Consider the following 14127-nt stretch of genomic DNA (forward strand, 5'->3'; position numbering starts at 1 on the left):
TCAATCCAAGTTCTGACAGATGTTCGCTATGTACCCAGTTTGAAGAAAAATCTCATCTCATTAGGGGCCCTAGAATCTAAAGGGCTCACAATCACTTTGAGAGATGGATTACTAAAGGTAGTAGCTGGGGTATTGACGGTGATGAAAGGCACTAGAAGAAATAACTTGTACTATTTAAATGGAAGTACAGTTATTGGATCAACATCAACAGCTTCTGCGAAAGATGCAGATTCAGAGGCTACCAGGTTATGGCATAGGCGATTGGGACATGCTGGTGAAAAAGCTTTGCAGACTTTGGCGAAGCAAGGCTTGTTGAAAGGTGCAAATTCTTGCAAATTGGAATTCTGTGAACATTGTGTTCTGGGCAAGCAGACGAGGGTAAAATTTGGTTCAGCAATTCACAATACGAAAGGAATTCTGGACTATGTTCACAGTGATGTGTGGGGACCTACCAAAGTGGCTTCTTTGGGAGGTATGCACTATTTTGTCATTTTCTTGATGATTATTCAAGAAAAGTATGGGTGTATCTAATGAAAAGAAAAAATGAAGTTTTGGATGCATTTCTGAAGTGGAAGAAGATGGTGGAGACTCAGACAGGTCGAAAGGTCAAACGACTTCGATCAGATAATGGTACTGAGTACAAAAATGATCCATTTCTACAAGTATGTCAAGATGAGGGCATTGTGCGACACTTCACTGTTCGAGATACACCACAGCAGAATGGGGTGGCAGAACGCATGAATCGGACTATACTGGAGAAAGTTCGATGTATGTTGTCCAATGCTGGATTGGGCAAGGAATTTTGGGCTGAGGCAGTTACATACGCGTGCCATCTAATTAACCGATTGCCATCAGCTGCAATAAATGGAAAAACTCCTATGGAGATGTGGACTGGTAAACCTGCTACTGATTATGATTCTTTACATGTTTTTGGTTCCACTGCATATTATCATGTAAAAGAATCTAAGTTAGACCCAAGAGCAAAGAAAGCATTATTCATGGGTATAACTGGTGGTGTAAAAGGATACCGTCTCTGGTGTCCTGATACAAGGAAGATTGTTTTCAGTAGAGATGTAACTTTTGATGAATCAACCATGATGAAGAACGAGGATTCACAAAAGGATGACAAAACCAGTAGTACTTTGCAGCAGGTGGAGTTTGAAAAGGTTAATGATGATCCAGCTAATATTGAAAGAACAAATGATGAAGAAGTTTCGACCCAAGAACTTCTACAGCAACAAGATTCAATTGCATATAGGAGGCCAAGAAGAGAGATTCGTAAGCCTGCTCGCTTTGACGATATGGTGGCCTATGCACTTCCAATTGCAGATGATGATGTTCCTTCCACTTACACAGAAGCAATAAGTAACTCTGATGGTGTAAAGTGGAAGCAAGCTATGAATGAAGAAATGCAGTCTCTTCATAAAAATAGGACTTGGGAGTTGGTGAGACTGCCCAAGGGAAAGAAGACAATTGGATGCAAATGGGTATATGCAAAGAAGGAAGGATTTCCTGGTAAAAATGAAATTCGATACAAGGCTAGATTGGTAGCAAAGGGTTACGCTCAGAAAGAAGGAATAGACTACAATGAAGTGTTTTCTCCAGTTGTGAAGCATTCGTCTATTCGGATTTTGCTAGCCTTGGTTGCGCAATATGATCTTGAACTAGTTCAGCTTGATGTGAAGACCGCGTTTTTACACGGTGATTTGGAAGAGGAAATCTATATGACTCAGCCAGATGGATTCAAGGTTGCTGGAAAAGAAAATTGGGTTTGCAAACTGACAAAGTCACTTATGGATTGAAGCAATCTCCGAGGCAGTGGTACAAGCGATTTGATCAGTTCATGAAAGGGCAAAGGTACACAAGAAGTAAATTTGATCATTGCGTGTATTTTCAGAAGCTACAAGAAGGAACTTTCATATACTTGCTCTTATATGTTGATGATATGCTAATAGCATCTAAGAGCAAAGTTGAGATTGAAAGATTGAAGACTCAACTCAATCTCGAGTTTGAGATGAAAGATCTAGGAGAAGCTAAAAAGATTCTCGGCATGGAAATATGTAGAGATAGAGCTCATGGCAGAGTTAGCTTGTCTCAGAAGCAGTATTTGAAGAAAGTACTACAGCAGTTTGGCATGAACGAGCAGACCAAACCTGTAAGTACCCCGTTGGCTTCTCATTTCAAGCTTTCTGCACAACTATCTCCTTCGATGAATACGGAACGGAATACATGTTGCAAGTTCCGTATTCTAATGCAGTGGGTAGCTTGATGTATGCAATGGTGTGTACAAGACCCGACATTTCACAGGAGTTAGTATAGTGAGCAGGTATATGCATAATCCTGGAAAAGGACATTGGCAAGCTGTGAAATGGATTCTACGGTATATTCAGAAGACCGTGGATGTTGGATTACTGTTCAAGCAGGATAATACACTTGGTAAAGGTGTTATTGGGTACGTTGATTCTGACTATGCCGGTGATTTGGACAAGCGAAGATCAACCACCGGTTATGTGTTTACACTTGCTGGAGGACCAATAAGTTGGAAGTCTACACTACAGTCTACAGTTGCATTGTCAACCACAGAAGCCGAGTACATGGCTGTAACAGAGGCTGTAAAGGAGGCTATTTGGTTACAAGGTATGGCTAAAACCTTGGGGTTGGTTCAGGAGCATATTAACGTGTATTGTGATAGTCAAAGTGCTATTCATTTAGCAAAGAATCAAGTCTATCATGCACGTACAAAACATATCGACGTACGATTCCATTTTGTGCGGGAAATTATTGAAGAGGGGAAAATTTGTCTTCAGAAGATCAAGACTGCAGATAATCCCGCAGATATGATGACCAAGGTGGTAACATCAACCAAGTTCGAACATTGTTTGAACTTGATTAATATCCTGCAAGTTTAACAGTTGAAGAAGGCACTATCAAGTATTGTTGTCAAAGGCAGAAAGAATTGTGTGAAGATAAGATTATCCTAATCAAATCTTCAAGGTGGAGATTATTGGAACCCACCCATTGTTTGAAAAGTCAAAAAGGTGGGCACCGAAAGTAGAAAGTAAAATTGGTTGGCAAGTTGGGTTAAAAGTTGGCATGGGATAATTGCAAGTTTGGTCCCTAATTGTATAGGGACATTGCAAGTTGATCCTTGAACCTCAACTATAAATAGGCCTAACCATTTCTTACTTTCTTCATCCCACACTTGCCATTCTCTACTTAAGGCAATTGTTCTCTCTCCCTATTTGTAAACTTTCACTTGTATTTTTGGAGTGAAATATATTTGGTAGTGCCCGAGGACGTAGGCAAAATTTGCTGAACCTCGTTAAAATTCTAATGTTCTTTATTTTTTGTTCTGCATATTTTGCAAGTGTCATTGTAGTAATTTATTGTGCTATTAAATTACGATAGAGGGATATTCTGGCTAGGAAAGATCTGGTATGTAAGCGATCCTCGTGATCCACCTCTCTTTCCTGGGAATTGAACTTAGGTGATTTTTTAGTACAATAATTTTACTCTTTCACACGCTTCCGCGCACATAATGATTCAGTAAGTTTATGAACATCTTTAAATGAATTCTTTGTAAAGAGGATAGAGACTACCTTTCAACGAGTAGCATTGTGACACTACATGGCTTAACTTCTTATCTTTTTGGCATGTGTCTTCAACCTTTTTAACATAGACACGATATGTGGTGCATTCCTGATAGAAATACGAATTTGTAAAGTCCAAGTGAAGGAGATAACTGATTAATTCAAACAAAATTCATGTTGTTGATCCTTCAACTCTCTTGAAATAATCTCTCCACCCCAGCTATCGATAATAAGGTCTCAGTTGCTGAAGATCTTTGCCATTGAAAATGGAAACAGAGTTTCAAACTCCAACATTCTTCGACATGTACTTCTCGAAGATTTTCAAAAGAAATATTTTCATTGGGATCCTTGTTCCATACATGCTTCAACTTTGGCAAGCGAAAGAGTTCCACTTGTCTTAATTTACTGGTCACGATGCATGCTTCTTCAATATCTAACATTTGGATTTGGAGTTGGAACACTTCTTCTAGTGAAGCACAATCAGTTACTCTTAATTTCTCCAACCTTTGGAAAACTCCAAGGAAAAAATGTGGGAAAATGTTCAACAATGAATCACAATGCTCCACTTCCAACTCTTTCAAATTAGAAAATGATTTTGAACAACGCTGCTCATACCACATCCTCTTCACATTCCTCAAATGGGAGATTGTGAGGTTCTCCAACTTGGGAAAAACAACCTACAATGCATTATTCATGCCAATGAAAACAATTATTAGAAGAGGTAAATATCACAACAAGAGAAAATTTTAAACTAATATTTTTAATTCTCAAGTGTTCAATTTCCTTATAATATTTAATATTTTAATAGTTCAACTAAGTCGAAAGTTCAAACCTAATCGAGTGAATTGTTATGCTATGTAAGTAATATGAGTTTGAAATTTTGGATTTGAATTTTATTTGCTAGATAAATAGTAAGAATGGAATACATTATGCATAAAAAGTATAATAACTTATTTCAAGTTGATTAATATAGTAGGAATTCAAATTTAATACTAAATACGCCTTTAATAAATTCATGAATTTAAAAAATAGTCATGAATGTTATATTTATCCGTATTTTGTCACTAAATTTACATTATTTTTAAAACCAAAGATCCATCCAATACTTAATTGAATTCAAATTTTATAACTAAATTATCATAAAATCTTCATTAAAAGTAAACTTCAGTCATACGATACATGTATTTATATATATATATATATATATATAACTAGTTTGTATTCTCTTCAGATGCACAGGTGTGCATATCAAATTTATAATTTTTTTATAACATTAGTTTTTGTTTAAAATATTTAATGAATTTCTTCGAAAATGATTAATAAATTGAAAAGTAATGTAATTAATTTTTTAAAAATATTTAATTAATTTAGAATGAGTTATATTACTATTTTTTAATTTATAAAAATATTTAATATATCATAATTAAAAAAGTCATCATGGTTTGAATAGTAATATTAATATATTATATATTAAATAATATTATTAATAAATTCTTAAAGTTATTTATTTTATATATATTGTTAAATTAATTTATTTTAATGTCAAAATCATTAATATTCAATTTTTTTGTAATTTTATATTTATCTTTGCTCTACTTTAATCAATCAATTTAACGACCTCTTATTATATTTAGAAAAATATAAATTTCATTTGATAAATGTTATTTTTATTCATCTTTTTTTTAAACTATATTTTAAGCATAACAATTTAATATTCATTAATTTTAATATGATAACATTAAAAGTTAATTAAATTAAGTAAAATCAATAAAGAGATAATTTATTTAAAATCAAATTTATATTTAACATATAAAAAATTATAAATAAAAAATTGAAACAAAAAGCATGCAATAACTTAAAAAAAACAGAAGGAAAGGAGAAAAAAAATTACCCAAAATGTCCAGCTTAAATTAGAGTGTCATGTGTAAAGAAAAACTACAATATGTATTTATTTCCTTTTTTTGTAACCTCATATTGTTGTGGTATGTATATGATATGAAAGATACGCGAACAACCATAGCAACATAAAAGGAAAATTAAATGTATAAATGAAGACTCATTCAATAAAATAAGCCTAACCTTGTCGGAGAAAAATGTAGTAACGTTATCAACTTCGTCACCAATTATTACTTCTTTATCTTCATCTCTTGAAAATGTAGAAACAAAAGTAGTCATGTTTGAACAGCCAGTTACCTTAATTTTAACCAAGGATGGAAATTCAAGACATTTACTTCCCCGGTAAAAGCTTGTCATATCTGGACAAGACTCCACTATAATGGATTGTAGGCGAGGGAATATGCCAATGATCTTGCTACTATCTGTTATTGCTTCCTCAGCCATTGTAATTTGACACTCTTCTTGGATGACTTGTTCCAAATTACTGCATCTCTTGATTTCCATTTGCCGGAGTTGCCCTAGACTGAAGGCTGTTGAGAGGTAAAAAATGTACCTCAAATTATCGGAATCACAAATCTCCAGAAATTCAAGAGTTGTAAAATCCAACATTTCTTGAGGATTTTTACTCCATATGTCTATCAGCTCCGGAAACTTTGAGAACTTCAAATGCTTTAGACCACGATATCCAACCTAAGAAGCAACATATCAAAAAGTCGAACTTTCATATCGACATATTTAACAAGGGTCCTACAATGCTATTGTGAAAATGAATTACACAAATCATAATTAAATGTATATATCTTTCAATGAATTTTTAAATCAGCACCTGCTCTTTGTATAATTGCTCCACCGTGGCATTAAGGTCACCAGCCCAACGTCCCCTAACATCTATTTCTGTTAACTGCACTTTATGCAGTTTTGGTGTGATTAGCTTTCCTTGACAGAAGTTCTTCATTCTGGGACACTGGCTCAAAGTAACTTGTTCTAAGGATGGACACCATAAGGTGTAATTCCCTGAACAAAAGCTTGTGAGGTTTTGTAAACAATGAAGCTCCAAACGTTTCAGCACTCTAAAAACAATCTCGTATGATGCTTCATCCCCGTCGCTTGCAATTACTTCTCTCATCACTTCACATTCTCTTATCCTCATAGTAACAAGGCACACCAAACTTCGGGCATTGGAAGATGTTATTAGCTCTAACATCTTATTGCAGTTCCAGACATCTAAAGTTGTAAGAGTTTCAAAAAATGAAAGATCAAATCCTAAATTAATCAAATTCTGACACTTCAAAACTCCGAGACATTTGAGACTTGCACAAATATGGTCAAGTAGGGAGTCTTGTTTCCACAGATGTCTTATGTTCTTAACCAGAAACAATTTCAACTTCTTGATCTTTGGGATCGTGATGATCATGTCTTCATCTTCACATGCATCGCTTTCAAAAGAAGCTAGCTCTTTGAAATTGCAAGAGCCCAGCTCAAGGCTTTCAAGATTGTAAAACCTTTTAAGGAAAGAAATTGGGAAAACAGCTGATACATCAGAGTAGCAAGAAATCCGAAGAAATTTTATATTGCAAAATAAGTCGGATTCATACTGGCCATCACTTATCATCTCAATATCACCATGACTAACTGAAACACTCTCCAATTGAGGGATAACCTAAGAAGCAACAAATAAGAACAATGAGTTTTATAAAGTATTTGATTTAGAATTTCATTTAAATAGAAAGACCTAACACAAAATAACAACAATAAGATATGATATAAGCCCGTAAAGGAACTACGAAATCAAATGTTTGAAGTGATATGTATTTGAAGTTTTAATTTCTAGATTAAAAATATGCATGTTAGATTTTTTTTTTAAAGAAATGCAATATAATTTATTAACTTGTAAAGAGTTACAAAGAATTCGATATTAAAATAAAATTTAGAACGGTTAGAGATTGTTGGTTAGATAGGAAAACTATGAATTCAGTGATTATTTTAATTATTTTGTATTTTCAAATGAATATTTGAATGGATGTACCAGTTGAGAGGTACAAAATGATTTAAATACAATTTATAAACTTTGCCAAAAAAAAAAAAAAGGGTGGCAGTTCATACCTTTTCAATGAGGAAAAGTGGATGTTGGATTTGGGATTCTTCATGCCCAAATATCTTAATCCTCCCGCAGCTAAGTATGCTTAATTGCTTTAGTGCAGTCCATGTTGTTTTATGCATTCTTGGGTAGAAATATGTTAGGGATGGTAGATTCCAAAGTTGAAGGTAGAGCAACTTATTAAATGCAAAACAAATTTCCTGTTCGTCCGATTCTTCAACGCTCTTTGAAACAATCTCCTCTAACCCACACCTATTAATAGTAAGTGCTTCAAGTTGCTGAAGATTGTTGGCAATTGAAAATGGAAACAAAGGTTTCAAGCTCCAACATTCCTGAATGGTTACTTGTTGTAGACTTTCAAAAGAAATATTTCCTTTGTGATTCTTGGTCCAAACATGCTTCAACTTTGGTAGGCGAACGAGATTCACTTTTTTTAATTGACTGTCTATCACATATGTTTCCTCAATATCTAAATCTTGTACTTGGAGTTGGAACACTTGTTCTAGTGAAGCACAATCAATCACTATTAATTTCTCCAATCTTTGGAAAAGCCCCAAAAGAAAAGGTGAAAAGATGTTCAACAATGCATCACATTCCTTAACAGTCAACTCTTTTAGCATAGAAAAGGAATTCGTATGAAGTTGGTCGAACCATATCCTCTTTACATTCCTCAAATGGGAGATTGTGATTTTCTCCAAGTTGGGAAAAGCAACCTACAATGCATTATTCATGCCAATGGAAACAATGATTAAAAGAGTTAAATATAACAACAAAAAGGAAAAAAGAGAAATGAAAAATGCACTGCACTGAAAAGAGCACCTTATTATTGAACAAAACTTCATGGGTAGGGATATCTTTCACAGAATTATGGATGAATTCCTTCAACTCCGAACAATTTTCTATCTCAAGAATCGTTAAGACTGGGAATTCAACGGTATAATCTTCATGGCAAAATCCGATGAGTTTCTGAAGACCCTTCAATTTGAGGGAGTTCAATCGGGGTAAGCGGATTAGAGCTCTCTTTTTGAATGTTTGTTGGATCATCTTATCCGTTGATATTATCTCCTGTATGCACTTGCATTCACTAATTTCCAAGCATTTGAGCTGCTGCAAATATTCAGGCATGGAGTCAGATAAGACATATTTTAAGTTGGCGCAGCCCTCAATGATCAAACTTGTCAAATTTTGAGTTGAACAAAACGCTTGGGGACTCCATATTCTTTCAATGCCAATTGAGGATAGTTTCAACTTCTCCAGCTTAGGAAACAATATCTGCACACAAGCACTTGTTTACTTGCCAAATCTAATCTAAGGCAAATTCAAAAAAAGCTCTTTAATTTGATATTTCCATTGGCTTTAATGCTACACAAAATATTATTAAAAAAAATGTAATTTAGTTTATACAAAACATTAAGTGAATGTCTTGTGTAATTGAATAATAATTTGTGTAGTTTATACAAAACATTATAAAATTTGTAAAAATAAGTGTAATGGATTAAAATGCATGCACTGGATGAAGAAAAAAGTATTTAAATACCTTTTGCTTGAAAAGGGCACTTTCTTGTGGAGATATGGAAGTTGAACTTTCTTTTTTGGAGCAAAAGCTAACGAGATTCGGTAGACCCTGCAGTGTCAGTGACTCAAGTTGAAGAAATTCAATTTTCTGAACCGCATCACTATCTTTAAGGATATATTGGACCATCTCACCATTTTGGATATGCAGATTCCTCAGTTGCTGAAAATAATTCCCAACTTCTGATTCATGTAACAAAATCTCCACACCTTTCACTTCATCTATATATAAATTTTCAGCTTTCTTTAATAAAACTTTGACTCCATTATTAAGAAAGCTAATGCTTGTCTGTAGGTTAAGATTTAGTGTTCTGGAGTATTCACGAACCCAACCCCATTTCCAATCCCATTGCGATGCTTCTCCGATGAAAATAATGTATCTTTGCAACTTTTCTAAGTAGAAGCCTTTCGGAATAATCTTGGCATTAGGGATCTGAATTTCTAAAGCAGTTAAACGTGACAAAGCATTTAACTCAGCAAGACTTGAATTGCTTTCCTTACTGGAGTGTCCCTCTGCACCCCATTCAACAAGACTGTCAGGCATATACAATTCTTCTAATCTAGACAATTTACACAAGACACCAGGTGAAATTCTTTTGAGTTTGGAACAACGACGTAAATTTAACCGCTTTAGCTTAGTCAGTTGTCCTATTTCCTCCGGTAGCATTTCAATATCAGACTCCAAAATCGCAAAAATTTCCAGATTCTTGAGCTCTCCAAAAAGGGCTATATCTCCCAACACACAATTAGTCAAGCATAGTGCTCGAAGGTTTCCTAGCAAGGAAATTGAAGGCAAGGACGATAAATTCATGCCAGACAAATATAGGACTTTAAGATTTTTCGTTTCCTTAAAAAAGTTTGCTGGTTTTTTCATCCAAGGATTCTTGCTACCCATACTTAAAAAAGTAAGTTTGGGGCATTTCAACTGATCAGGAAGCTCGCTCATACCAAAACATGATATTTGATCGCACTCTTTCACTGTTTCATCATCTGGCCAATCATTCGAATCATGTTTGTATCTTAAAACAAACACAGAGTTGCCTCTAGAAGCGATTGACATGGCCACATCAGAAATAAGATCATGCATATCAAACTGCTTATTGGTATTACCATCAAGTAACAAACAAGAGGCTTTGAGATCACTCACCACTGTCAATAGTCTATTCCGTGTTTCTTCAACTGTGTTGACACCATGAAATAACCCCAACCCCATTGCAAACACCAGCAAAAGCTCAAGCGGAGCATTATGACCCATTAGACTGCAAAGCAAGAAAGTCTGTTTATGGTCCTCGCTTTGTAAACGATCGAAACTCCACTCTATAGTTGAATATACAGTTGCTGGTACTCCTTTGAAGTTGCTTGACGATGGCTTGCTTAGTTGTCGCAAAGCATCCTCCCATACAAATTGAGATTTATTTCTCAAAGACGTCGCAAGTGTTCTAAGGGCAATTGGTAGACCCCCACATTTTTTAGCTACCTGAGTTGCTATAGGCAACAAGTCAGAACTTTCAACACCATCCCCTATAATCTTCTTGAAGAAATGCCATGCTTCTTCATGTTCTAAAACGCCGATTGGAAAACTCTTTTTAGCATCCATGTCCAACAAAACATTAAGATCTCTGGATGTCAGCAGTATGGTGCATCCCTGATCCTCGTCTCCCAAAGGAATCCCCACTTCCATCAGGTCTAATTTTGCCCAAATGTCATCTAAAACAACTAGAATCTTCTTCTCTTTCTTCAACCTTTCGCACAAACGACTTGCTCTTCCAGTCATACTTTGCTCCTCAAATTTCAATCCCAACATATCTGCAATTTGATCTTGAATTTTCTGGACGTCAGGAGTATGAGTCACAACAGCCATAACCACCGAGTCGAATAACTTATCTTCTTTGACTTGTCTGACAACTTCTTTCACAAGCGTAGTCTTGCCAACACCAGGCATTCCGTGCACTCCTATTATGCTGACATTAGGATCTTTCACCGCCTCCATGATTTTGTTAAACATCAGCCTTCTTGAATCAAAGTCCTCAAAATCTTTAGGAGATACAAACAATATGGGCTGCGGGACATCCCGATATGATACTTTGTCAAACCCGCCTTGCTGGAGGAGTTCATCAACGGCAGCAGCATCTTCTTCTGCTTTCTTGCTAAGCTGATAGCGAGCCTTGAAATTAGGGCACAAGCCGATGAAACACTTGTTCTTTGCTTCGTCTTCGAGACCCTTCACTTCCTTCAACTCTGAATCAGTCATTTGGTCGGCTTTCGCCAGCCAACTGTTGACTTCGGGGTATATATTCTCACCGTTCTTTTCAGCAGCATCAACATCTAGCAGCACTCCGTCTCTTTTGTCTTTCAACGTCTCGACTTTCTCCTCCAAACCCGAAACCATTCTTCTATAGCTGCAAACATGGCTGAAATTACGTCTAACTTTTTGGAACACGTATCCCGCAACTCCGGCAACAAGGTTGCTAACCGTGCCCGTAATAACTTCCATGTTTTTCTTGGGAAAGGGGTATTCAAAACTCAAGCAAAAAGTGCATGTGATAGAATAAGAGGGGAGCAGATTCAAATAATAATTAGGAAACAAGGAAACTGTTGTTACAAACAACAAGCTAATGCGGAGCAGAAGATGATCAGAGGGGAGTAGGAGACAAAGAGTGAAGAATTGGAAAAGGTTTATTTTGTGGACTGAACGTAGCTAAGATGGGAAAATAGAGAAGGAAACTGTTGTGGGTTTTGGGTAGGCAGTAGCTGAGATCTAAGTAACGGAGACGAGGAACCTGCAATATTCAAGCACAACAACCGATGACTTTCATGTGGAAAGTTAAAAAAGATGTGGGACTCAGACATCAATTTCTATAACTATCATCCTAAATAGTATTGAAATGTTGAACTATTGTTTTTCGATATAGATAAATGCAAGTTCGGAAATAATGGTATGAAATACTGACATCATATTTATATACTTTTTAAAAATTTAATGTTAATTTATTCTAAATTTCAATATTTTCATTAAAATTTTGAAATTAAGTTATTTTACTGGTGAACTGAAAAAACGATTTATCCTTTTATTTTCCCCAAGTCATTTTACACTCGCTTCTCTTAGTTCTTTTCTCATGTTCTTTTCACAAAATCATCTTTGCTTTTCTCCCTTTCTTTCACCAGCATCGTCCCTTCTCTCATCGGCGACATTAAACAAATCAAAACGCGTTGAGCTATCTCGATTTTGGTACAGTCTCTATTTTCGCTATTTCAGAAATTAAACATGTGACCTTATTTATTCTTGCTCTTCTAATCTAAATACCCATATCATTTTGGACTATTTTATTTGTTCCTTTTTCAGATATCTAATAAATATTAAGTTTTGGATTTGGTTTATTTCAAGGGTAAATTACAACAATAGTCACTCAAATTTGAGGTAGCTGATAAAATAGTTACTCTAGTTTCAATTCAGTCACCTAATTTTCGAAAAATAACAAAACAGTCACTAACATTATCGAAAAGTGACAAATCAATCAATCATTAACATTTTCCATACAGACCTAACGAGACAGGTGACGTGACTAGTTAACTAGCCACGTTGGATGTCTACAGTGAAAACCCACCCAATTTAAGAAGAAATTGAAAAAAGAAACCTTAATAACAATGAAGAAGAAGAAGATGAAGAAGATGAAGATGAAGAAGAAAAAGAAAAGGAGAAGAGACTGTAAAATCCCTCTCAAAATCTCCAACGGCCCTAATACGACCGACCCCACAAACAAACCTATAGCACTGACAAGTACTCCGACCACCACCACTTGCATCGCCATTAAACCGGGTTAGGGTTTTTTCCCCAGTATTCTTCTTCTATTGTGGATAAATTTCAAAGGTTAAACTGTCTCATTGGAAATTTCTTCCTGAAATACTAAATCACCAAAAAAAAAAAAGCCTTCTCGCCTAATTTTGGTCAATAACCTTACATAAGTAACCAGAACAAAAAACAAAGATTGAAGGACAATAAGAAGACTAAAACAGGAGAAAGAGAGAAAGATATTTGTTTTTGGTATTTTACCAGTTTCTAAATCCTAATTTTGGTTTCAATTTCTTTTTATTGTCCTTTCCTTTCTTTTCTTCCTAACAAGTTTGACAAAGTGATTGTACAGAGTAAACAAACAACATGAAAAAGGAAAACACTCAACATAGAGAATAAGAAAAAAAGAGAGCATATAGATCAAGGTTCTCCCCTTCCATCTTTTGCTTCCCCACTGTTTTTTTTCTTTTTTGTTCTGGTCAAATACTTCAAGTTAACAGGACGGTGTAGAGGTCGTCGTTTCCACGTGGGATGCCAGCATGGCAAGTTAACGGGCCACTTCAGTTTTTTGTTACATCTGTAATGGTAGTGACTGTTTTATTATTTTTCGAAAGTTGAGTGATTGAATTGAAACCAAAGTGATTATTTTATAAGCTACCCCAAAGTTGAGTGACTGTTGGTGTAATTTACCCTTATTTCAATTTTTTTAATTTTCTTTAAATAATTTATTTCAGATTCGCTATGTCTTGGTTAAAGCTTGTTTGTGACATTGGCTGAAAGGCTGTGAAAAATCTGTTGAAGTGTGATAAGCAGTGCAATTTTTTGTATAGAGACAATAAAGATTTAAATGAAACAGATGAAGTGTGATGAGAAGATGGGACTAGTGGTGGTTTTTCTGGGATTGAGAAGTCATATTCATGGCCACGAGTTTTTTCTTAAGCTTGGTGTTATGGTAGTTATTGATATCATTGTTAATCCTTCTTAGTAACCAAGCAACTATTGTTGGACATAAATAATGTGGCATCAAACTATTAAGAGCCTATATTAGCTACATATTTGTGAATTATTTAAGTATGTTTATGATAAAATCATATTTAAAAGTTTTACCAATTTCTTAAAAGCATAATCATTTATTTGGGCTAAATTTGAGGGAAATGCCGATTTTGGAAAAAGAAAATAGG

General features: G+C 35.1%; 1 protein-coding gene across 1 annotated transcript; it reads right to left on the reverse strand.

The window, feature by feature from the left end:
• Positions 1 to 3778: 3778 nt before the first annotated feature.
• LOC107925784 (uncharacterized) lies at positions 3779 to 11953 on the reverse strand. The gene is made up of 6 exons (XM_041104461.1): positions 9122 to 11953; positions 8404 to 8856; positions 7590 to 8297; positions 6313 to 7146; positions 5670 to 6176; positions 3779 to 4267 (listed from the first exon to the last, which is right to left on the reverse strand). The coding sequence occupies exons 1-6, from the start codon at positions 11648 to 11650 to the stop codon at positions 3779 to 3781; spliced, it is 5520 nt and encodes a 1839-aa protein (XP_040960395.1). The 5' UTR covers positions 11651 to 11953.
• Positions 11954 to 14127: the final 2174 nt, after the last annotated feature.

Source organism: Gossypium hirsutum, chromosome D11 (genome assembly GCF_007990345.1).
Source record: "Gossypium hirsutum isolate 1008001.06 chromosome D11, Gossypium_hirsutum_v2.1, whole genome shotgun sequence".
Classification (NCBI taxonomy): domain Eukaryota; kingdom Viridiplantae; phylum Streptophyta; class Magnoliopsida; order Malvales; family Malvaceae; genus Gossypium; species Gossypium hirsutum.

What these genes read in the sequence shown, in the direction of transcription:
- LOC107925784 (XM_041104461.1), bottom strand. Translation starts at nt 11,650, where the DNA reads ATGGAAGTTATTACGGGCACGGTTAGCAACCTTGTTGCCGGAGTTGCG. An exon ending in CACTTTTCCTCATTGAAAAG is followed by an intron (nt 7,147 to 7,589) that starts GTATGAACTGCC and finishes GTTGCTTCTTAG; the next exon opens with GTTATCCCTCAATTGGAGAG. An exon ending in AGCAATTATACAAAGAGCAG is followed by an intron (nt 6,177 to 6,312) that starts GTGCTGATTTAA and finishes GTTGCTTCTTAG; the next exon opens with GTTGGATATCGTGGTCTAAA.